The sequence below is a fragment of the Typopeltis vanoorti genome, chromosome 11 (genome assembly GCF_054136105.1).
Source record: "Typopeltis vanoorti isolate ZY-2024b chromosome 11, IOZ_Tvanoo_1.0, whole genome shotgun sequence".
Lineage (NCBI taxonomy): Eukaryota > Metazoa > Arthropoda > Arachnida > Uropygi > Thelyphonidae > Typopeltis > Typopeltis vanoorti.
The window spans coordinates 16,631,441-16,656,600 of NC_143559.1; the positions used below are offsets into that span (position 1 = coordinate 16,631,441).

Genomic DNA, 25,160 nt, shown 5'->3' on the forward strand with positions numbered 1-25,160 from the left:
TCTTTGTAAAATTCTATCACTGTTAACATCTGGCAGATATAGCAATGTTATTGCATTATTTCTCTTGTTAAAATGGTAAAATGAGGTACTGTAGCCCCCCCCCCCCCTTATCTGCAGGTTCACTATCTACGGTCAACCCCGGTCTGAAAATATTAAATGGAAAATTCCAGAAATAAACAATTCATAATTACATTGGCAAAGTGATATTAGATCCAACATTATTTCAAAGCCGAATGTTTGTAGAAACTATGAAAATTTCATAAGTTGACCTGAGAGCTTACGAGAATACAATCCTCAGCAACTCGGAGTTGCCTTAGCTTGCACGACTTGACTTAAGTAGCTAAGGTAACCCGGGGCTGGCAAGGATTGTATTCTCGTAAACTCTCAGGTCAGCTTATGAAACTTTCATAGTTTCTACAAACATTCAGCTTGGAAATAATGTTGGATCTAATATCCACTTGGCCTATGTAATTTTGCATCGCCGAAATGAAGCCATATGGCTCTTTCTTTTAGTAATAGACAATTCATAACTTTTAAATTGCGCACTGTTCCGAGTATTTCTTGGTTACAGATCCACTATCACAGTATCAGCATGCTTGTGTTCAAGTAATCCTTATTTTAATAATGGCCTCAAAGCACAAGAGTAGTAATGCTGGCAATTTGAATATGCCAAAGAGAAACCGTAAAGTACTTCCTTTTAAGTGAAAAAGGTGACAGTTCTTGACTTCACAAAATAATAAGTAAATAATAAAAAGAAAAATATATGCTGAGGTTGCTAAGATTCCACCCACATTCTATAATAAAAAAATAAATCAGCTAACACCTTTTTATTCCCGTGTACAGGAGTAGGCGAGGCCATTTAGCCCTATCTAACTTTTGGAGACTGAGTGGGCAGTTCAGTCTCCACTGGTACCAATCAGAGATAGATGGCCCAAGGCTATCACTAATTAAACGGTACACAGTGAAGAGAGACAGCTCAAATGTGCCGCCATCTCGTGGTCCCTAACCCTAATACAATATATTTAATGCTGAAATAATGTGGGTTCTACGGTCGATTTTCTTGAGTTTATAGGACAAAAAAAACCGAGTTTCCGGGAGGAAAAACCCACTTGCCCGTGCCAGAGATTGACTAATTTGGGAACCGGTCGAAAAAAGGCTTAGAAAAATTTCCTCTAGTCGCCGACTAGACTCGAAACCAAGTCTTCTTCCTTCGTGCGGCCAAGCGCTGCGGTGTGCAAATGCCACATCCACTGAGCTACACAGGCTTCCACCCACATTCATATTCAGATAACTTTTATTACAGTATATGTTGTTATAATTTTGTTCTGTTTTATTATTAGTTATTGTTGTTAAGCTCTTAATGTGCCTAATTTATAAATTAAATTTTATCATAGGTATATATGTATGTATAGGAAAAAACATAGTATATATATATAGGGTTCGGTACCATCCTCAGTTTCAAGTATCTGCAAAGTGTCTTGGAACGTATTTCCAGTGGATATGGAGAGACTACTGTAATAGATTTTGAATACTGTCTGTGGAAACTTTCAAACCAGTAGAAAATAGAGTAGTTATTTATAATCCACGATGAGTCTTCTGACTCCATGGAAGATGCACTAACACTAATCATCGATTTCCAGAAGCAGGGGATGGGAAGGCACCGTGCAATGGGAAATCTTTAAAATGAGCATAAATTTTGAATCAGTCTGTATAGAGTATGCTACATATATTTTCACCATATCCTATCTACAGTGGTTAAATGTTTCAGTAAGGAAATACTGTGAGTAGACGTATTAATTAAAATTATAATAATGGAATTAATTATAATTCTACTGAAATATCATTGGATGTAAATTTTTGATTTTAAAAGTCTCGCAATTGGAAAGTGAATAGTGCAACTTGTTTCTAAATCTTTACTTGCAAAATAGTATTTTGTGAGTAAAGATAAGTTATATTTATTTCAATAAATGTTATTTGAAAACATTGCTATGTATAAATATTTAATAATGATTTTCAATGCAGGCATTTGAAAGTGTGAAATTAATTTCTGCAATCCTGTGATGAGTCCTACTTGGAGTTGTCAGCAATAATATTGTCATTAAAAAGAAAGAACATAAACTGTCTTGTTCCATGGCATTGATGTGAAGAATAAAAGGGCAAATTTACTATTACTAAATAAATTCATTGCTAAAGTGATCGCTTACATTTTAGAATAGATTATTTATTTTCACACATGTGAAATTGGTTTTTATCTTTGGGAAGGACAGTAAATAAATTATGCAGCAAAAAGTTCAAATATTGAAGGACGTTGATGGAAATTTAAAGTATGATGATATACTTAAAGTCAAGTAACACAATAGTCATTCATTACAGTTAACCCACTAATGGCTCTACAATCACTATTAAGGGTTTTTACAGCAAAGGAGGGTAATTACATGATAAAAGGCAGAATGCCACTCTTTTTGATCCGTGAAAAATCCTAAGGCGGTCTGAGTATTTGATGTACTTTGGCCAGTTGGGTGGTTAATGATGTTGCCCATCCATTTAACTCATGAATGATTTATTCTCTACACCTTGTGTATGCAGTCGTATTCTGCTTCCTTCAAATACCCCAACCATTTCCCCATTCACTGCTGACAGCTATTTCTTTAATTTGCTTTATTTTCATTTTACTACACATCTTATATAAAAGACAGTTGTGGTGTAACTTTTTATTCTAGAAAATCCACATCTGATCCACTAGAAGAGTAATCAGTTGGAATTATTTTTGCTCAGCAATTATGGATTCTCTTGTCAAAATTCAATCTGTTGAAATAAATATATTCAAGCATGGTACTTAAAGAGTGACGCTAAATCTATGTAGTGTTGTTTTGTATGATTGGACACCAGTGTGAAAGACATAGGCACTGCGGAACTGCAGCACCCCCAATTTATCTCGATATATAAATATATTTATTAATTTATTTATATTTGCTTGTAATATTTAATTTTATCATCAACAATCCTATACAATTCTCTTATTTTGTATAAAAAATAATAAAAATCCATCTTGTAGCACTTTGGAGGGCGAAGGACTCTAGCAGCACTGCGTTTACCACAGTGTCATATTGCTATGCGCGCAAGCATATGCACGTCATAGTGAGATGCGAGCTATTAGCGTAATGTGGCACTGTACATCACACAGTTCTACTGTTGTTTATATGCAGTTTGTGCCAGTAGTAGAGTGTTCATAGTGCGTGCTTATCGTGTTTACTCCATTTCTTTAAATATATGGACATAACATTTGTTATTGTTTTTATTTTAGAACATTATTGGGGTTATGATAATGGATTTTATTTTTAAGTAATTTTGAATTATACTAAACTGTATAATTTTATTGATAATAAACAATATTTTTTCATGTTTAATTTTTTTTTTTTTTTAATTTTTACCGTAATTTTGATATTTTATCCAAACATGTATGCACTGTACTTACAGTGTGTATGTATATTTCGAAAGTTGCAGCACCCCATGGTTTCAAGTCATGAGTTGTCACTGGTTAAAGAATCTGAATTCTGAAATGATCCTCTCTGTAATAGCACTATTTTTTATGAATGAGAATTGGGAGATCTGCTGATACTCATTCATCTGAGCTATGCTCAAAATTTTTGAGTTTGATAGAAACTATTTAAATTAGAAATACAGTTTTATTAATACAGACCAGTATTTTACAATAAAAACATTTATTCAAACCTACCAGTTTCGCCAGCAAACTGTCTGGCTTTTTCAAGGCATTATGGAGATATGAAAGTTAGTAAATACAAATTAAAAGGAACATAAAAAACGTTGTAAACCAAACTAGTATCTATGGTTACACGTTTCGTGTAACCATAGATACTAGTAATAACTACTAAAATTGAATGCAGAAATACAAGAACAGTGCAGAAGATCACAGTAAATGTTATTGTGTTATTTTGGTGAATCACCAGAACTCATCAGTCAGTAATAGAATATTGGTTATCGCTTATTAATACAATTGCATTTTAAAGTTGTTGATAAAGTAGGATTTTGACGATTGTTCTGCTTAGTTATGAGAAATAAATGTCTGTGATACTTAAATCATGAAGAACTACTCTAGGCATGTGCTACATTATTTTAAGATTTCAATAATAATTACTGAAGAGGTAACTAAAGCTTTGTGGCCTTAGTTTATCTGAATTTATCCAAATAGTCAAGATGCATTATCCATTACGATGTCAAGGTGGAATACATAATGCAATCTCCTACTTAATATTTAAGTGGACTAGATTTCACTGTTTTTTCAGAAATGAGGAAGGATTATCACAGAATAAATTGCACATGTAAAAGTATTTATATCAATTTGATGTAAGGTCTCTTGGCTACACCCTCACACATTTATTAATTATGTCTATATTGATGTATAATTTACACGTCACTGTATTTTTTACATTAGTTTTTTAAGTATGCTTTCCTTTTTTTTTTTTTTTTCAGTATTCTGAAGATGATATTCATCCTATTCATGATGATATTTTACTATCTAAACTTCGACCAGGACATGTTAGTATTATTCATGTAAATGTTTCTTCATTATATTTTTAATATAATAAATGCCAAATATCTACCATTTATTATATTGTTGTCATTTATTAATCATTATTATTGTTCAATCTGCAAGTTTAATGATGCTAGTGGACACCATTATTTTAATAATTAAGAATTGCTGTCTATTGTTATGATTCACTCTGTATTTAGATTCTTAAGCACCTGTTAATGATTTTTGTCTAAAGGTATATTAACAAAGCCTCTCTACATTTAGATGAAATTTGAGAGCTTTATATTTCCACATTAGGTAAGAGTGTTAGAAATTTCACTCTTACACCTAATGTATGAAACTTTTTCCTCCAAAATATGAGCACTGAATGCTAAGCTGAACTAATTGACAATCACTGATAGAAATGAACACTGCAACTTATTTGCATCAATGGTACATGACTCGATGGAGGCCAAAATCAAAAATTCAGCACTGTTATTTTTAACTTTCCAACAAAAAATAGAAAATCACTAAAAGAAGACATCAAATTAGCAGAAGAATGCAACGTTGATTCTAAAAACATCAGGTTCAATCGTTTCAGACCCATAAATCAAAGAAAGGACAGAACAAGCTTTCCATCCTCGTAAAGGTGACTTGTAACATGCTGACAAGTACATCTAAATTAATAATAGCGATCAACAACAAGTTAACAGACACTTGTCCTCAATCACAGATACATGCTCGACCAGACCTGACATTTGCCCTGAGGGAACAAAGTCATCAACTTTGTAAACAACTAGAAGAAAAATGCCAAAATGGAGAAAACATTTGGATCATAAGACTACAAACAAGCTAAATTAGTGCAAAAATCAAGTGTAGCCGCTGTTACGTTGTTGGTTTTCTATAAATTTACTGCTATTATCTTTCCTGTGCCAACTAAGGATAAATCTCTAAACTATCTCTCTGGGGCCCGTTTCCCTTTTCAAGCTCTGACGATATTTGTTTGTTTTAGCTGTGCCAGTCAAAACTTTAGAACAGAAAATTCTTGTCCAAAAGAAACCTTCCCAGAGGTTAAGTGTTACCTAATCTTATTAAAAGAATTAAGTAGCTTAAAGTAATCTTAGCATACAGTCATGGCCTAAAAGCTCTTAGCTTCCTTTATATTCCCCTTATGCATAGGTCCGTAGTTTTATGAGTGGTAAAATCAGTCTCATGCTCAGATAAAACTCAGGCTTACATAGAAAAACATGTTTATTAAGTGGTCAAAGAGATTGCAATTAAGTTAACTTGTCAAAGGCTAATCACATTTTTATCATTTACTAAATCACTAAGTAAATTTCTAAGCAAGTAAGAAATGTTCAAACTGACGAGCATGCTATTCACATTCCATGGGTAAATTAAATCCACACATAGCACAAAACATAAGTCAACTTCTAAACTAAACTTTCTATCATTTTACTTCTTCACATTAGATTAGGAACTGCACAATCATAAGTTCTCAGACTACCAGTTCAATACAGTCAATAAATCATTGCACATGGTCACTATAAAGTTCTCTTTCCTCCTAGTCAAAATTCTTGTTCCTTCTGTCATCTAAAACTAATTATTACATAGGTTTTAGTACTTTACCACCTTGACGTGATGATATCGTGATTCTTTCGTCCGTCCTTTGCGTGAGGATATCTTTCTGTTACGGTAGGTTGCCGCCACTCGGAAATCACATGCTAGTCACAAATGGGGCATTTTTCTTTGCTGGACACGCGCTCATCTCATGGTTTGCTGTCGTTGGCTCGACCGTCATCAAAGGGGAATTCTTTGCTATCTCACATCGGAAAAACCTTTACAGATGGCCCGAATTGGAAAACTGCCATCATCTCAGTCAGCAACGGCGAAAGGGAAAGGTTGCAGCTCGTCGTTGTCAAGCTTCCTTTCGATCAACGGCATCGCTGGTCCTTGAGAACACAGGAACAGGCAACAATAATAAGGCAAAAAAAATGAGACTGAGAGAGAGCTTCAAGGAATCCTGAACTCGCTTTTATCCTTCTTCATAGCACCCTCTTTCTGCCTTTAAATCCTATTCACGGCACCTCCCTATTCGCTCTTACAAAGTGGCGTCACATTTCTGCTCCTCAATGAGCGCTCTTTTTGTGGAACTCGAATTCCGTTCGCTTTCCACAAACGCCTCTGCCTCGGAGTTTACGTCATCGGCGGAGGTCAGCAAGCAACCTTTGGACTTTTGTTAGCACTTAGATACACGTTCTTGTATAGAGCATAATTTAACATTAAAGCTTTAAACAATACATTTATGTTTAGATATGCAATCTTTTTCTAATTTTCATTTTCTAAAGAAAATGTGACATGTTCTCTCATATAATATGTTTACTTTGCCAACAGTACAAGTATTTTCTTACTTAATATTGTGTTTTAGTTAAATCTGGAATGAATGATTCTTTTCTTGAAAGAGTCCTCATTCGAGATCTAACACCACCATGGAGATATGCAGGCACTGCATAGGAAACATGCAAGACCCTTGTGATCAAATATATGCCTCACAGAATGTTGCATATCCACTTCACCTACATCTGTGGCCTAAACTCCAACCTTAGTAGTGTCCACTACCATCTTCAGTCTACTAAACCCCACCTCCTTTTTCTGGCAGAAACTCAAATCTCACCTCCCCCACTACTATTCATCACTCACTCTTTCAAACTGCACACTCTTTAACTCCTTTCAACCCAAGGATGGTGTCTGCGCATACATCCACTCTAATATAGCTTGCCAGAGACCACCCAGCCTAGAAATACTCAAGTTTGACACTCTTGGGTTCAAAATATTCCTTTTCCATTCGAATTCATTTGCTGGCTCTATTGCTCCACTAATGCAACCAACCACTCTGAGCTCTTTAATTTTCATCATCATCATAATCATCAAATTCCCTCAAGGTGTACCCTCAAGGGGTGTACAGGATATGATAGTACTACATGAAAAAAATTACATCATTACTAACTTCCTATCTACAATTTTCCTCCAAATCAGTCTGTTACTTGTCAAGACTCCAACATTATCAGAATTTTTATCTTCTAAGGCAATTTGTACCGTATCAATCCACCTATATCTTGGTCTTCCTCTGGGTCGTTTTGCTGCCAACCTGGCAGAGAACACTTGTTTTGCTAATCTTTCTTCGCCCATTCTGTTCAAGTGACCATACCACCTGAGATTAGCTCTGCAAACTCCTGGATGCTGACAACGTCAAGTTCTTTCCTAAAATCCTCGCTTTTAATATGATATTGCCATTGATGCTTCTGTTCACGCCTCTAATCTTTCTCAGGACTCTCATATCTGCGGTCTTTGGTCAAGTGTTTTACTTCTAACCCAGCTCTCGGATCCATAAGTTAAAACTGGTTTGAACACTGTCTTGTATACAGCTAATTTAGTGTTCCGACTAATTTCTCTCTTATTCCATATGAATTTATTCAATTGACTTCCCACCATGCTGCCAGCTTTGCTGATTCTGTTGTCTATTTCTATATTTAATTTACCATCTTCAGTAAAAATCGTGCCTAAGTAGCTGAAATGTTTTACTTGTTCCACAGGTTCTCCATTCACAACACAGTTGACATTTTCAATGATTCTACCTATTTTCATTGTCTTTGTCTTTTTATTGCTGACCTTCATACCATATCTATTACAACAGTTATTCAGTTTAATCGGTGAATCTTCCAGACTTGTAGCAAATTTATTTAGAAGTATAACATCATCCGCATAAAGCAAAGAGCTGACATTAACATCTCCAATTTGGATATCATGTTTAATACCACTTTCCTTCATAATGTGATCCATATAGATAACGAATAACAGAGGGGATAATGTACATCCTTGTCTCACACCAGATTTAACATTAAACCATCTTCCTGTACTTCCTTCAATTCTAACTGCTGACTTACAACTCAAATAAAGACTAAGTATTGCTTGATATAATGCCCCATTGACACTATATAATTGTAGCGTATTGAATAGCTTCTCTCTTGGCACCTTGTCATTTGCCTTTTCCAAATCGGCAAAACTTAAATACAGATCTTTGTTATATTCCCATGCCTTCTTGACTATTTGTCGTAAAGTGAAGATCTGATACTGACAGCCTCTATTTGGCCTGAATCCAGCTTGTTCTTCACCAAGCTTTTCTTCCACAATTCTTCTCAACCGTTTCTCAAGTATACTTGCATAGATCTTGCCAGGAACACTCAGTAGGGAAATACCTCTGTAATTTTCACATTCAGTTTTATTTCCCTTTTTATATATGGGTACTATGAGAGCTCTACTCTATTCATCGGGAATTCGTCCCTCTGTCCAGGCTTTCTGAACTATGCAGTGCAGCCACTGTAAGACTTTTATACCACCATGCTTCAGCATATCTGGTCGAATATCATCTACTCCTGCTGCCTTTCCACATTTCAAGCCTTTAATGGCTTTTTTTACTTCAAGTATGGATATGTATTCCTGACTGCATGCCTGGTCAGTGTTTTTTAACACTGTGCTGTCATCACTGCTTGTTTCATTTAGCAGTTTTTCAAAGTAATTACTCCATAATTCAAGGATATCTTTTTCTCCCATTTTCATGTCACCTTTATCATCTCTAACTCCTTTTACAGCACACTTTCCCCCATTCCTAAGCTTCTTCAACAACCTCCAGAATATTTTGCCACCTTCTTGATATTTATTTTCTATATTCTTGCCAAAGTCTTCCAATGACTTTTGTTTAGCTAGTTTTACACAGTGTTTAGCATTCTTGCATTTGTCTCTGTATTCTCTAAGAGCACAAGCTGACTTATTTGCCAGGAAATTTTGATATGCTTTCTTCTTTTCTTTCACTGCCTCTTTAACTTCCTGTGTCCATCATGGAGTTTTGATTTTTCTATCCTTGCAGACAACTTCACCACATGCCTCTCTATCAATCAATCAGGGCTTTCTTCAAGGCTTGCTACTGAATCTCCAAGGTTTGATTCCTGTTCTCAAACTCTTTCATTTTTACTTCAATAATCTTTGTGTATTTTAGTCTACAGTTCACATCTGAGAGCTGCTCAACTTTTATTCCTTTAAAACTTTCTTACATATCATTCTTTTCAATATGAAATTCAATTTTATCCTGCTCAAGACTAAATAGTGATCACTTCCAATTTCAAATCCTCTATACACTCTGGTGTCGTGCACCAGGGAGAAAACATCACTATCAACAATAACATAGTCAATGAGACTTTTCTTATTCCTTGCCTCTTCTCTCCATGTGAATTTGTGCACATTTTTATGTTGGAACATGGTGTTAATAATAACCAGTCCATGTCTTGAGCAGAAATCCAACAGATATTTGCCATTATTATTAGCTTTGCTGTTTTCTCCAAATTTTCCCAAAATTTTTGTATGTCTCACAATCATTTCCTACTCTGCTATTTAGATCCCCAACAAGGACCAACTTTTCCTTTTTCATTGTGTCAGTTGCTTTTTCTAAAGCCTCAAAACATACCTCCACTTCTACCTTAGTAGAACCTTCTGTGGGACCATTGGATAATGAGACAAATAAGTCTCATTATCCAATTCCCCATTCTTATATTTGCCCACATCAATCTACTTGAGACTGACTGCCATTCAAGAAAATTAGCCTCGTATTTTGTGTTGAATTCTCTGGCTACTCCTTCTTTTCCTTGATCCTCTTTAATTTGCTCTCCTTAAAAATTGATTTTCTCCAGTTCCACTTTCCCAACAGTGAAATCGTCCTCCTTGAAGATTTTAATGTCCACAACACCAACTGGATTTTCTCCTCCAGTTGTACAGATCTTGCAGGCAGAGGTGCTAACATTTACCTTCACTAACAACCGTACACAACTTGTTCAGATGCCAACCAGAATACCAGATAACCCGAACCACTCCCCAAACACCCTAGATCTCTTCTTCATCAATGACCCTTCCACTACACAGTGAATGTTGGGGGGGGGGGCACTGTAGGTAATTCTGACCACAATCTAGTGCTCATCTCTCCCCATGCAACAATGCTTACTCAGCCACTCGCATACAAGAGTAGTTTGGCATTATAACAGAGCCAAGTGGGACAGCCTCTGCGACTTCTATGCCACATTCCCATAGTTAGACTATTGTTTCCAGGCCTTCCAATCCAAATATATGCACTCAACTTATCACACCACAGTAATCCTCACTGCATGGAAACATACTTCTCCCCCCCCCCACACACACTACTCTGAACCACCATTCCCTAACTAAATTCTGGATCTCCAAAAGATGTGCCAAGGCTATACAAATGAAAAACCAAACATACCACAACTGGCTCAAATCAAGAACTGCATCCTCCTTTAGATCTTATACTGAAGCCCGAAATAGATGTAAAAAAAAAAAAAAAAAATCATTGCTTCCAAAACAGTTCAAAAGAGCGAAAAGCAAGAAACTATCAGCCTGTCCAAACGGCAGCTTTTGGTCCCTAGCCAAAGCAATTGACCATAATGTATGTGAAGAGTTTCATGTTTATAAATCCTGATAATGTGCTCATTAATTTTACCACTTACTTGAAATATATATAGTCACTGAAATAACATACTTGATGAATTTTTCATTTTATACACATAATACTGATTGATGTTCGTTATAGATGGACATCTGTGATGTCTATTTTCAGGAAGGAATCCATTTTGTGAATGCTTGAATTTCATACTTTGTGAATTTTGCAGCAACTGCTGTTCTGTATAAGTTACTCATAGATGCAGTTGAAAAATATTTAATTAAGATAGATTAATTACAGATATTTCAATTCATGCATCATATATCATCATTAGTATAATACAGCTGGAAATCAAGAAAATTATTTCCAACTGTATTACACTGATGATGATGATCCTTGATATATGAATCAAAGTACAGTATATGTAATTAATCATCCTAATTGTTTTTTAACTGCATCTACATATAATTTATATGGAATGAATAATACACAATGCACAATTGTATTTCAGTAAACATAGTATAAGAGGAGACTATGCTATACTAAACATAGTATAGTATCATTTATTTTTAGAATAAATTGAAAGTGTGCTTTTAATAGACAAATGTTCCCTTCTTGCATGTATTGTTATTCCACTCTTTACTTTATGCAAATAATATTATACTCCTAAATAAATTCAGTATAAGTGTTTAGGACTTAAGTAAATACAAATAACTGCTGTAACAAATTTGTTGTAAAAATTAGAAAAAGAAAGAAAAAAAAACATTGTTCTCATGAATTTCCTGATATGTATCCTCAAGGGCTGTATAGGTAAAAAAAAAAAAAAAAAAAAAAAACAGTGAAAATAGGCGGCAGGAAGGTGGAAAACATTACTTTCATTATCATTGGAGAACTTATAAAACAAGTAAAATATTTCAGCTCTTTATGGGCACAATTTTTGTTATGACTGCATATATTGAGATACAAGCTTCACTAATTCTGTTGTGTAAGATGGGGAGTGAAATGAATAAGTGGCTATGGAATAAGAGAGAAATGAGCCAGACCACCAAACTAGATAGTGTTCAAACCAATGAGATTTAGAAATAAAACAATTGATCAGAGACTAGAGACCACTTATGTGAGTTCTGAAAAAAAAAAATTAAAGGAGTCAACAGAAGGCAGTTTTTGGCTATTTTTCCTGTTTTTAATCATAGGTCCAAAGATAAGATCAATTCCGGGTGATTTGTTAGGATCAATTTGACTAATTGCTGTTTCTAATTCTGTTATTATGAGGTCCTGAGTAAAAATGTCTTCAGAAGGATAGGTTCTGGATTGTATTAGCAGATGATTTGCAATTTTCCTGCACTTTTTTGTCTTCTTTGTTGTATTGCAGCTCGCTTGCATTGGAGTAATGTTTGGCTAGTAAATTTGCCAAGGAACCAATACTGTGTTTGAAGAGTGATCAGTATCCAGAAGTGTTGCACCATTTAATAATTTGATGATGTTCCAGTGTTGTGTCTTTTCTTGGATCTAGTCTATTGCAGAATTCTTCCCACTTTTTTTGCTTGCAGTTAGAAATTTCATCTTCTATGTTTTGAGTTAATTCTATTAACTTTTTTCTGTTGTCTTCTGTATTATTTTGTTTTAACTGTTCGTTGATAATATCTTTTAGTGATCATAGCATTGATATTATGATCTTTCCAAAATGGAACCCAATTGTTTTTCCCGAGTCTTCTGGAATTGAATTTTTTGCAACTCTTTGTATGTTGTTAGTTAGTTCTAGTAGTTGCTGATCAAGTTCTTTACTAGTGAGTGTGCTAGTGCAATATGTTTCTAATAGTTGTGTGTATTTAGGCCTGTTTGCTTTTCTGAAGTTCCAAGATCTCTTTGTCTGTGGTTTTTGGTCTAACTGCAAATTAATGGTTGTGATAATAGGTCTGTGATTGCTGATGCCATTCTTTAGTATTTTCCACTGGGTAAGATTCGCAGTTTCATAATCTACTGCTGTGATGTCTAATGTTGATTCTTTGCCTGTTGTTTTTGACAGATATGTATTTTGCTTGTTGTTTATGATCTCAAGGTTTAGATCATCAATTATGTCTTCTGTTTGTGCTCTTTTCCGATCTAGTTGCGGGGAGCCCCAGGTTGGGCTTTTTGCATTTAGATCTCCTAGAAGGATCTTTGTATCTGATGTTGTTTGACTTAGTTGTTGAAGTAGTTCTGTATTTATATCTGTGTTATATGCATTGACCATTGTAATAATGTGTACGATTTCTTTATATTTAATGTATTTAGTCCGTAGGAGTATAGCTAGACCTCCGCCAGAATGATCTGGTCCGTCTTTCCTTAATGTTGAATAGCCTTTGATTTGAAACTTCATATTCTGATTTAGTTTCGCTTCTTGTAAGCATGCAATATGGATGCTATTTTTGTATAAAATGTTCTCAAGTTCTTCCATCTTTTTTTGGTGCCGTTGATGTTTAGCTGAAGTATGTTGAGAGTTCTCATTCTTATAGCATATTTCTCATCGAGATCCCCGACTGCAATTCTCAAAGTGTCGGCTACCCCAGACACAGTAATAAGTTTGTGATCAGAACGCTCTTCATGGAATTGGGTGTGGCAGAGCCCCGTTAGTCAGCAATTTTCAGGGTTCTCTGCAGGGTTTGATGTAACAATCCAAGTGAAAAAAAAAGTGGTAGCAGGATTTGACAAAAGAAAACTTGGATAAGATACTAGAAAGTTTTCTGGGTTTGATGTAACCATCCAACTCTTAAAAAAATAAATAAATAAAATAAATAAATAAATTTCATGCTACCGTATTGGCACCTTACCCTACAAAGCAAACCCTTCTTGCCACTTTCGCCTTGTACGTGGGGAAATGCCTCGAACATGGGGTTGGACTTCTGCAAGGCTTAGAATTTTATATCTTTATTATAAAGATAAACCAAATGTGTCTGTTATGAGTGTTGTCCAGGAGAGGTCATGTCTAGAATGGGGGGGGGGGAAAAAAAAGACAAGTTTTTAGGATGCTGTAGATATGATTTATGTCAAGAAATGCAAGTCTGCAAATTTGTAACTGCAAGATCTTGCAGTTACAAAATCTTGTTTTGTAGATGAATATTATCATAAATAAAGAGGAGTGAATTTGAGGTCCTTGTTGGGATAAATCAGACAGCACTATGTTTTCACAGCATTGAGAAGCAGATTATCTTCACCACACTGGAGAATGGTATCCAAGTTTAAGGCATCGTGTTATTTAATCATGTCAGCTACTCCAGTTATGCTATAATTCCTGTCAGTGTGCTATTTATGTTATATCTCTGTAAAGACACTCTTTTTACACCGAGTATTAAGTAAATATACAAGAGTTCAATCCGATTGGTGCAAACGACTTTTAACTCTATTACTTTTAGAATCCGGGAAATGATTAACTCGAGACCAAATAAAAAATATACATTTAATGAAACTAAAACGCCATATACTGTTTGATATATTACAAAGAATAAATATACCTAACTTCCACCTCAGTAGAACCTTCTGTGGGACAATAGGCACAAATAAGTCTCATTGTCCAATTCCCCATTCTAATATTTACCCACATCATTCTACTTGAAATTGTCTGCCATTCAAGAAGATTAGCCTCGTATTTAGTGTTTAATACTATAGCTACTCCTTCTTTTCCTTGATTGGCTTTGCCTGAATATAACATTTTTTAATTATAGTTCAGAAGATCTCATTTTTCATTTCAGTCACCCCTATTATGTCAATCTGGTACTTATCCAGTTCCTCAGCTAGCTCCATTCAGACTTCTTATGTTGATAGTACTGATCTTGAACTCTGTTGATGTTGAGTAGGGGATATGTTTCAGGATTTGTTCCATTAGCTGACTTTTTGCTGGTTCCCTGGTGAAAATACTGGTGAAACCTGGTGAAAACAGGAGCCTTGTTTAACTGGGCGATGCCCCAGCTGGCATGAAATTCTGTCATGTTGTACCATCATTTAATATTGTGGTTCAAGCCAATAAGAATATAATTTGATCGGAATCCCAAATTGCCAGCCCATCCTCGTTCGTTCAGTATCTAAGTAGATACATAACAGGGTGCACCATGAGAAGGTGAGGATTGGACATTAGGTCAGAAGCCCTGGTCAATTCTCCGCATTCCTTTAAAGCAGCGCTTCTCAACCGGGGTTCTGCGAGACATTGCTAGGGGTTCCGTGAGAAATAATAATGAATAGCAGTGGCAAATAAATGAAATTAAACAGTGGAAGAAAATAATAAACCTTCTCTGAAAGGAATAAATTCGAGTTCGCGTTAGTTATATTAACTCCCACTAGGATGTGAGGCAATGCTGTCTGTGATATACTTATCATACGGCAACTGAAGCTAGTTCTAGCGCTAGCTAGTATCGCTTATGAGTCAGTGCAAGCAAGAAACGCGAGAAGCGCAGTTAGTCTCTTATCAATCCTCTGTATTTTCTTGTGTGTAGGTACGTATTCACTCATTAATATGAAAGTTTGTATGTTTTCTTGGCTAAACTCCACTTTATGGTGATCATAATTTTTGAGAAGGTTACTCCTTTATTTCAGGTCACAGTCGATAGTTTGAGCAATCGATTTTTGTTATTTCATCAATTTATTAGTTATATCGTTACAAATTGTGCATTAAGGTGTTATGTATTTATGAAAGTTAGACTCAAGTAAATAATAATTATGTTCAAATAATATTATTAATTACATTATTTGGTACTTATGCATTAACGGGGGGGGGGGGGCACCCGATTTTTCATGATTATTTCTTTTTATTATACTTTTTCTATTATATTTTTATTAATTTACTAAATATTATATTACTAACATAACTGAATCTGTTTTATAAACTAATTTTCTCGACTCTTTAATTTCACCAATTTTTTTTAAAAAGTAATACCTTTAATGATAGCGTCGCATGTATTAAGTATTTTTATTGTTTCAAGACCAATTTCATTTGAGTTACGTGCTAACCTACGTGAAAATATATTCACACTTTCAATTCGATATATCGATAGTTTGCTCTGAATGGTGAATAAGGTTACATAAGTGCTTTGCGCGATGTAAACAACAATCACTGTGTAGTGGAGTTGTTCCATTTTCTCTCTCTCTTTCTCCCTGTTTTCCTATGTATTTCTTGATGAACTGAAAAAAGTTTTTGATGATGCCACAAAAATGGTTAACTTCATTAAACAAAGGCCAGTTCACTCCAGAATGTTTAAAAATCTGGACAAAGAGCATATAAATGTTTTGCTCTATACAGAAATCTGGTGGCTAAGTAGAGGAAAAGTTCTAAATAGGGTGTTTGAGCTAAAAGATGAATTGCAAAGATATTTTCAAGAAAACAATAAACAAGATTTTGCCAAGTGTTTTGAAGATCAAAAGTGGGAGCAGATGCTAGCCTATTTAGCTGACCTTTTTCATTACATTAATATACTGAACGAGTCACTGAAGGGCCCTGGAGAAAATATATTAACTTCAAGTGACAAGGTTATTGGATTTAAAAGAAGACTGAATCTTTGGAAAAATCATGTTGCAAAAGGGAATCGTGATATGTTTTGATTACTGGTGGGGCTTAAAAGTAAAGAAGGATATCATCAAATTTCAAGTCTTATTGTAACCCACCTGGAAGAACTGATGATAAAAATTGAATATTATTTTCTGTCCCTTCCAACACAAATGTATGATTGGGTGAGAGATCCATACTCAGAATCTTTTGCTCATCCTGAGAACTTGACTTTAAGAGAAGAGGAAGAACTTTATGGGCTGCAATCTGATCATGCATTCAAGATGAGATTTACTGACCTATCCCTGGACAAGTTCCAGATTTCTGTTAAAGAAGAGTATTGTACTATTCATAGGAAAACAATAAATATATTGCTGCAGTTTTCAACGTCTTACATGTGTGAGCAAGCTTTTTCTTGTTTGAAAAGTATTAGGAGCAAAGACAGAAATCGTCTCCTTTCTGTTAAAGATGAAATCCATGTTTATCTAAAATCTGATCCCTAATTAAGTATTTGTGTACCAAAAGACAAGCACAGGTTTCACATTAGAAAATTAAACTTTATTATTCATATTTGTTTCAAAAATAGCAATTCTTTGGCACATATTTTTGTTTATATGACATTTTACTTTGATTTATCTTATTATTTTGAAAATTACAAATAAACGATAAAGCTATTATAGCACTTATTATTTGTTTTCCTCATGATCTTTAAATTCATAAATACTGTATTTTCCAGTGTATAAGACGCACCCAAGAAATTTAATACAATTTTCTGGAAAAAACCTAAACTTTAAAGTATGATTTAAATAAAAATGGATAAAATAATAGATAATTTTTAATAGTAAACTGACCTTTCAGAAACCTGCAAAACCCATGTCGCTGTCATCTGACTCTTCTCTATCATCATTAATTTCTTCTCCTTCTTCTTCCTCTTGTTCATCATCATCATCTTCATATAAGAAATGATATTCACTTTCATCAAGGGTGTTGCTAATTCCACATTTCAAGAAAGATTTTTGTTGAAATGGCAATGCCATTTTGCCGATTTTTTTGCACCCATTTCAAAACTTTGGTCTCTAGTTCTGGCCACTTCGCAATTTTTCCACGTTCCGCATGCTTTTCATCATGCAAATTGTACAAAATCTCCTTCTGACCACACCAAGTTCTAATCATGTTTTCTGTAGGCAGAGGTCCAAAATGTCTTTCAGCTTCCCTATTCCCGTGTTCTTCCACATATTTTACAACCTGCAATTTGTAACTTGAAGTATATGAATGTCGCCTGTTTTTTTCCATCACTAAAATCTACGGGGGAAATATCAAACTGAACACAAAATATCTCAACACATCAACTCAACACTGATAAACATCAGTAACTGATTACTCGGATAAGATATTATCAAACTTGAATAGGGACTCCCCGTTCTTAGCCAATGACGCGCTAGAAGTCACATGAAGGTCACGCATCAATTTGATTGCACTATTAACCGCCTACAAAGATCTTGGAACATAAAAGGGAGGGCGTATGACTTTGAAAAGAGGAAACAATCTTTACTTTCATTATATAAGACACACCCCATTTTTAAGATGAATTTTTAAGGTAAAAAAGTGCGTCTTATACACTACACCGGAAAATACGGTAATAAAGAAAGATACTAACAATGATATATAATAATCATTATATAGGGGTTCCCTACAATATGGATATTATTTCAAGGGTTCCGCAAGGGCAAAGATACTAACAATGATATATAATAATTATTATGTAGGGGTTCCCTATAACATGGATATTATTTCAAGGGTTCTGCAAGGGCAAAAAGGTTGAGAAATGCTGCTTTAAAGACTAAGTGGAGGTCTCTTCTCAGTTATACAGCTTTGACCCTTAAGCACCCAACAAAGAGCAGTATATAATTTAAACATTATAATGGAACAGTTTAGAATGAAAATATCCATGAATAAAACTCAAACAGTGGCATTTTATGGACAAACTCCAGTTAGAAGTAAAATAGTTCTTAATAATAAAATAATAGAACCCATAAATACTTTCAGTTATCAAGGATGTGAAATATCATATGAAGGAGAAAAAGACATAAAATTAAAAACTTCAAAATTTTTATAGATTATAGGCGTGATAAATAGAATACTCAATCCAAATATTGTACAAAAAGAAACAGACTTGAAAATATATAATACTTTTAGCAGCGCTCATGTTGTTATTATATGGCAGTGAAATTTGGGCAATAAACAAGGAATAAAAAGAAGTGAAATGAGATTGAGAAAAACTGCAAATTACACATTATTAGACAAAAAAAGGAATGAAGATATTTTAAAAGAACTAAGAATAAAATCAATAGAAGAAAAACTACACACTTACAAACAAAATTGGATAGAAAATGTAAAACCGAATAGCCAACACCCGATATCCTAAACAAATAATAAAATATAAACCATTTGGAAAGAGAATGCCAGGTAGACCTCAAAAGAGGATATTAGATGGATAATGAGACCAGAACTCATTATCCAGTCTGTATCCTTAAATAGCATTATGATGATGAAAACACTATATACATTGTAAATAAAATTATTAACTACAAAACTATGTGAATCCAAAGCCTTCTAAATTAAATCTATACCTTAGAGATATCCTTTACCTTTAAAGGAATATTTTCATTCTCTCACTGATTCGTTCTATTATTGGTTTATTTCATATGTAGTTAGTCAGTCTACTAGGTTAAGCTTTTTTTTTTTTTCACAATGAATTCCTACAAACAATAAATGTTCGCTAAAGTCAGTTTTTTATTAGGCTTTTTGTCAAAATATAAAACTTCTACTTAACTTCCATGAAATTATGCAGTTTATTTAGCATACGTAGTTCCAGTCATCCTCACTGTTTCGCTGGAATATAAATATTCTTACCTTAGACAATTTTATTACAAGAAACACAAATCAGTAATTCTTTACAAGGGAAAAACAATTTCTTTTATTACTTTATAAACATTGTATCAAAGTAGAGCCTCTTCATTAAAGCCACTTTATAGTTTCATATTTCAATAATTCTGTAATTTGTTCCGATAAAATAATTAGCATCACCTGCATCCCTGAGACAGAAGAAGAAACGTTCCATTTTGCGTTTCGTTGAATGTTGAAATACAATGCCTGTTTAATATATCCTCTTCATTTAGTATTCACTTGTTGACAGTCTCACTTCTCTAATTTAAAGATTCACCTTTATAAGATACCCTTTTTGGAATCCTCTATTAATATATTCCGACTGTCACGCTCTCTTAAAAAATTTCCTAAAACAAAATTCTCTGGTCTGTGTTCTCAGACTTCCATTCTTTCTCTTCTTGTTTTCTTCTGGTACCCATGCACACTCTCTGTCAGCTGTCAATCACCTATTAACCACTGTTGGTTCACTTCATGTAAACAGTAAACGAGAGGTTAGGTAGAAATGGCTGACATGTCATCATTAGTGCAGCAAGACTACACTTGACAATTGTGAATTACGATAATCAAGGAAAAGAAGGAGTAGCCATAGTATTCTACACTAAATATGAGGCTAAACTTCTTGAATAGCAGGCAATTTCAAGTAGAGTGATGTGGGCAAATATCAGAATGGGGAACTGGACAATGAGACTTATTTGTGCCTATGGTCCCACAGATAGTTCTCCTAAGGTAGAAGTGGAGGAATTTTTTGAGGCTTTAGAGAAAGCAACTGACACAATGAAAAAGGAAAAGTTGGTCCTTGTTCGGGATCTAAATAGCAGAGTGGGAAATGATTGTCAGACATATAAAAATATTTTGGGAAAATTTGGAGAAAAGAGCAAAGCTAATAATAATGGCAAATATTTGTTGGATTTCTGCTCAGGACATGGACTGTTTATTACTAACACCATGTTCCAACATACAAATGTGTATAAATTCACATGGAGAGAAGAGGCAAGAAATAAGAAAAGTCTCATTGACTATGTTATTGTTCATAGTGATGTTTTCTCTCTGGTGCAGGACACCAGAGTGCACAAAGGATTTGAAATTGGAAGTGATTACCATTTACTCTTAAGCAGGATAAAATTGAATTATATATTGAAAAGAAGAACATGTAAGAAAGTTATAAAATGAATAAAAGTTGAGAGGCTCTCAGATGTGAACTGTAGACTAAAATATACAAGCATTATTCAAGAAAAAATGAAGAGTTTGAGAACAGGAATCAAACCTTGGAAATTCAGTGATGAGCTCTGAAGAAAACATTGATTGATTCTGCTAGAGAGGTATGTGTTGAGGTTGTTTGCAAGGATAGAAAAATCAGAACTCCTTCATGGACACGGGAAGTTAAAGAGGCAGTGAAGGAAAAGAAGAAAGCATATCAAAAGTTCCTGGCAAATAAGTCAGCTTGTTCTCTTAGAGAATACGGAGACAAATGTAAGAAAGCTAAACACTGTGTAAAACTAGCTTAACAAAAGTCATGGGAAGACTTTGGTAAGAACATAGAAAATAAATATCAAGAAGGTGGCAAGATATTCTGGAGGTTGTTGAAGAAGCTCAGAAATGGAAGAAAGAATGCTGTAAAAAGAGTTAGAGATGATAATGGTGATATGAAAACTGGAGAAAAAGATATCCATGAAGTATGGAGTAATTACTTCGAAAAATTGCTAAATGAAAGTAGCAGCGGTGACAGCACAGTGATAAAAAAAAAAAAACACTGACCAGGCATGCAATCAGGAATACATATCCATACTTGAAATAGAAAAAGCCATGAAAAGTCTGAAATGTTGAAACGCAGCTGGAGTAGATATTAGACCAGAAATGCTCAAGTAAGGAGGTATAAAAGTTTTATCGTGGCTACACTGCATAGTTCAGAGGGCCTGGACAGAAGGACGAATTCCAGATGATTGGAATAGAGCTCTCATAGTACCCATATATAAAAAGGGAAATAAAACTGATTGTGAGAATTTCAGAGGTATTTCTCTACTGAGTGTTCCAGGCAAGATCTATGCAAGTATACTTGAGAAACAGTTGAGAAGAATTGTGGAAGAAAAGCTTGGTGAAGAACAAGCTGGATTCAGGCCAAATAGAGGCTGTCAGGATCAGATCTTCACTTTACGACAAATAGTCGAGAAAGCATGGGAATATAACAAAGATCTTTATTTAAGTTTTGTCGATTTGGAAAAGGCATATGACAAGGTGCCAAGAGAGAAGCTATTCAATACGCTGCAGTTATATAGTGTCAATGGGGCATTATATCAAGCAATACTTAGTCTATATTTCAGTTGTAAGTCAGCAGTTATAATTGAAGGATGTACTGGAAGATGGTTTAATGTTAAATCTGGTGTGAGACAGGGATGTACATTATCCTCTCTGTTATTCATTATCTATATAGATCACATTATGAAGGAAAGTGGTATTAAACCTGATATCAAAATTGGAGATGTTCATCTTAGTTCTTTGCTTTATGCAGATGATGTTATACTTCTAAATAAATCTGCCTACAAGATTCCCTGACTAAATTGAATAACTCTTGTGATAGATATGGTATGAAGGTCAGCAATAACAAGACAAAGATAATGAAAATAGGCAGAAGCATTGAAAATATCAGCTGCATTGTGAATGGAGAACCTATAGAACAAGTAAAACATTTCAGCTACTTAGGCACGATTTTAAGTGAAGATGGTAAATTAAACATAGAAATAGACAACAGAATCCACAAAGTTGGTATGGTAGGAAGTCAACTGAATAAATTTATATTGAATAAGAGAGAAATTAATCAAAACACTAAATTAGCTATATACAAGACAGTGTTCAAACCAGTTTTAACCTATGGATCTGAGAGCTGGGTCAGAAGTAAAACACTTGACCAAAGACTAGAAGCCGCAGATATGAGATTCCTGAGAAAGATTAGGGGCGTGAAAGATTATTCAGCATCCAGGAATGCTTTAGCAGAGCTAATCTCCGGTGGTATGGTCACGTAAACAAAATAGGTGACGAAAGATTAGCAAAACAAGTGTTCTCTGCCAGGTTGGCAGAAAAAAGACCCAGAGAAAGACCAAGATATAGGTGGATTGATACGGGAAAAAGTGCCTTAGAAGATGGAAATATAAGATCTGACAATGTTGTAGCTTTGACAGGTAACAGATTGATTTGGAAGACAATTGTAGGTAGGAAGTTAGTAATGATGCAAATTTTTCATGTAGTACTACATATCCTGTACACCCCCTTGAGGGTAAATGTCAGGAATTTGATGACGATGATGACTATTTTTACATCACTTTCATCTTTCTCTCATAAAGAAAAATATTAAAAAAAAATTTAATTTTTAAATATTTATCTTATATCTAACAACACAAATCTTTTAATGCTTATGCCTAGATTTATAATAATAGGTTCTTTGTTATGGTTGTTGTGATTTTAAGGTTAATTTAATTCCTTTTTTTTTTCTAATTTTTTTATGTGAATCCTACCCACAGAATACCATAAAACTATCACATATTAGTACCATGAGTGGCATAAGGACTAGGTAATCCATTAACCACGCTGCTGTAGAGTCAAACATAGAATTTAAATCCACTTCAGGCCTTCAATAACAGAACTTAAAAAATATTAAAATTAATGTAATGTAATGACATGTAATGATTGATTATTCAAGTTTAATAACATGAACATACTCAAACAGTTAGTCCAAATCCATTAGCTAACCGTCAAGTAACATCAGATACCAATACAAATATGAAATATGAATCACTGTGCAAAATATTACGCTGGAAGAGAGGAACAAAAAAAAAAAAGTTATCAGCTATTAAGGTTTGTATCAAATATTCAATGTATCTATGCTTCCTATCTTTAGCTTCTCCATAATACTAGTGTGTTGTAGGTATGCATAAAGCTTTTTTTTTTGCCATTATTCAGAACCTTGGACAAGCTGAAGACACACACATTAATAAATGAATGAGTCATTAAAAATCTGTTAACAATTATGACAAATAAGCATTTAATTATGAGAAGTAAACATTTAATAATTATTTCAGGAAATTGACTTAAAAGTGCATTGTGTAAAAGGCATTGGTAAAGATCATGCAAAATTTTCTCCTGTAGGTATGTATTATGTTAAATCATTTCTTATCCCACTTTTAAACATGGATTTTTTACATGAATTATCTAAATTCAATCATTTTTATATCATATTGCTTTTATTCATGCTGAATTTACAGAAAATGTTGCCATCAGAATAAATATTTCTCTCTTTCTAGAGCAGGAGTCGGCAAACTGGGGTAAATTACCCCAAGTGGGGTAAAAATGAAATTCTTGGAGGTAGTGAGGACCCAATAAACATAAATAAAATTATATAAAAAATGCGTTACTTGTTATAGTTTGCCCACCGTTTGTAGGTACCTGCTTCGCGTCTTTCCAAGAATAGTCGATTCATGCTGAAGGGGAGAAAGAAATGAAGGACATCCGAATTGGTTGCCAACACACGAAATCACGTGCTTTATAGATAAAATTTTTCCAAATGTTATACAAGCAACATAGTTAACTACAATAATCATAAAAGAGAAGTTAATTTTCTGACTGGTAATAATAAACAACTCATCCCACAATACGGACTGATTACCCTGTTATCGGAATGGATTCTCCTTTTTCTGAGATGCGCAGAAGTGTCGAAGGATCTCTAATCGGTGGGCGAACTATACGACAGAAATTTTTCTTCTTTCAACACTGCATCTGGCCAATGTAATATACCTGTTTAGGAGACGTCACGCCATGTTGAACTCCAAACAATTTGGTTGCTAAGGAGTTGTCGAGGTGCTAAACAGATATTATTTGTCAGTTGTCTATTACCTGCCTTAACCTTATTTTTTGACACGTGTTTTTGCTTTGTTTAAGTCGATTTAAGTAGTTATTTAATTTAATTTATTTCAATAGTTCTATTTTAAGTGTAAGAGTTTCATTCATTTTTCATTCACAGTATTTTAGTTTTATGTTAGTTCGATAATTTGATGAATATATTTTCTCCTTGCTCGATTAATTTTCAATGGTCAATAAAATAATTAAATACTGCCTTCGTCTTGAGGACATGTCTTAGTGCCACGTATAAAAATTAAATTATTGTAAATTTAAATGAACTTTAAAAAACTTAAATTCCTCACTGTCTTTTTTATCCTTCAGATGACATCAACTAGAAAAAGAATATACCAGGAAGAGTTCCTTAATTATGGGTTTACACAAATAGAAGACAAAGGAATAATGAAACCACAGTGTGTTGTCTGTTTGAAAGTACTGACTGCAGAATCTTTCAAAAAGTGTCAATCGAAGAAACACTTGGATAATTTGCACCCACATCTGTCTTCGAAACCGAGGGAATACTTTGTAAATTTGGAAATGTCTGTCAAAAGACAAAGACTGGACAGCAACTTGAGAGGTACATTCGATCAACGTTCAGCATCAAAGGCTAGCTTTGAAGTGGCCTGGTTGATTGCCCAAAACAAGAAACCATATACTATTGGTGAGGAATTGGTTAAACCAGCAGCTTTGAAAATGGCAGAGATTATGTGTGGTCAGAAAGAAGCCATGAAACTAAATTCAGTGCCCATGTCTGCAAAAGTTGTGAAAGAAAGAATTTCTCTTTT

At 34.3% G+C, this 25,160-nt stretch overlaps 1 protein-coding gene across 2 annotated transcripts in view; it reads left to right on the top strand.

Moving 5' to 3' along the window:
- Positions 1 to 25,160, top strand: part of Polr1C (RNA polymerase I and III subunit C) — a 184,313-nt gene that overhangs the window by 98,554 nt on the left and 60,599 nt on the right. For both annotated transcript variants that reach the window (XM_090400401.1, XM_090400402.1), the window contains exons 7-8: positions 4,492 to 4,557; positions 23,562 to 23,628. In XM_090400401.1, the coding sequence (XP_090256527.1) occupies positions 4,492 to 4,557; positions 23,562 to 23,628 (133 nt within the window). The remainder of the gene's footprint in view (positions 1 to 4,491; positions 4,558 to 23,561; positions 23,629 to 25,160) is intronic.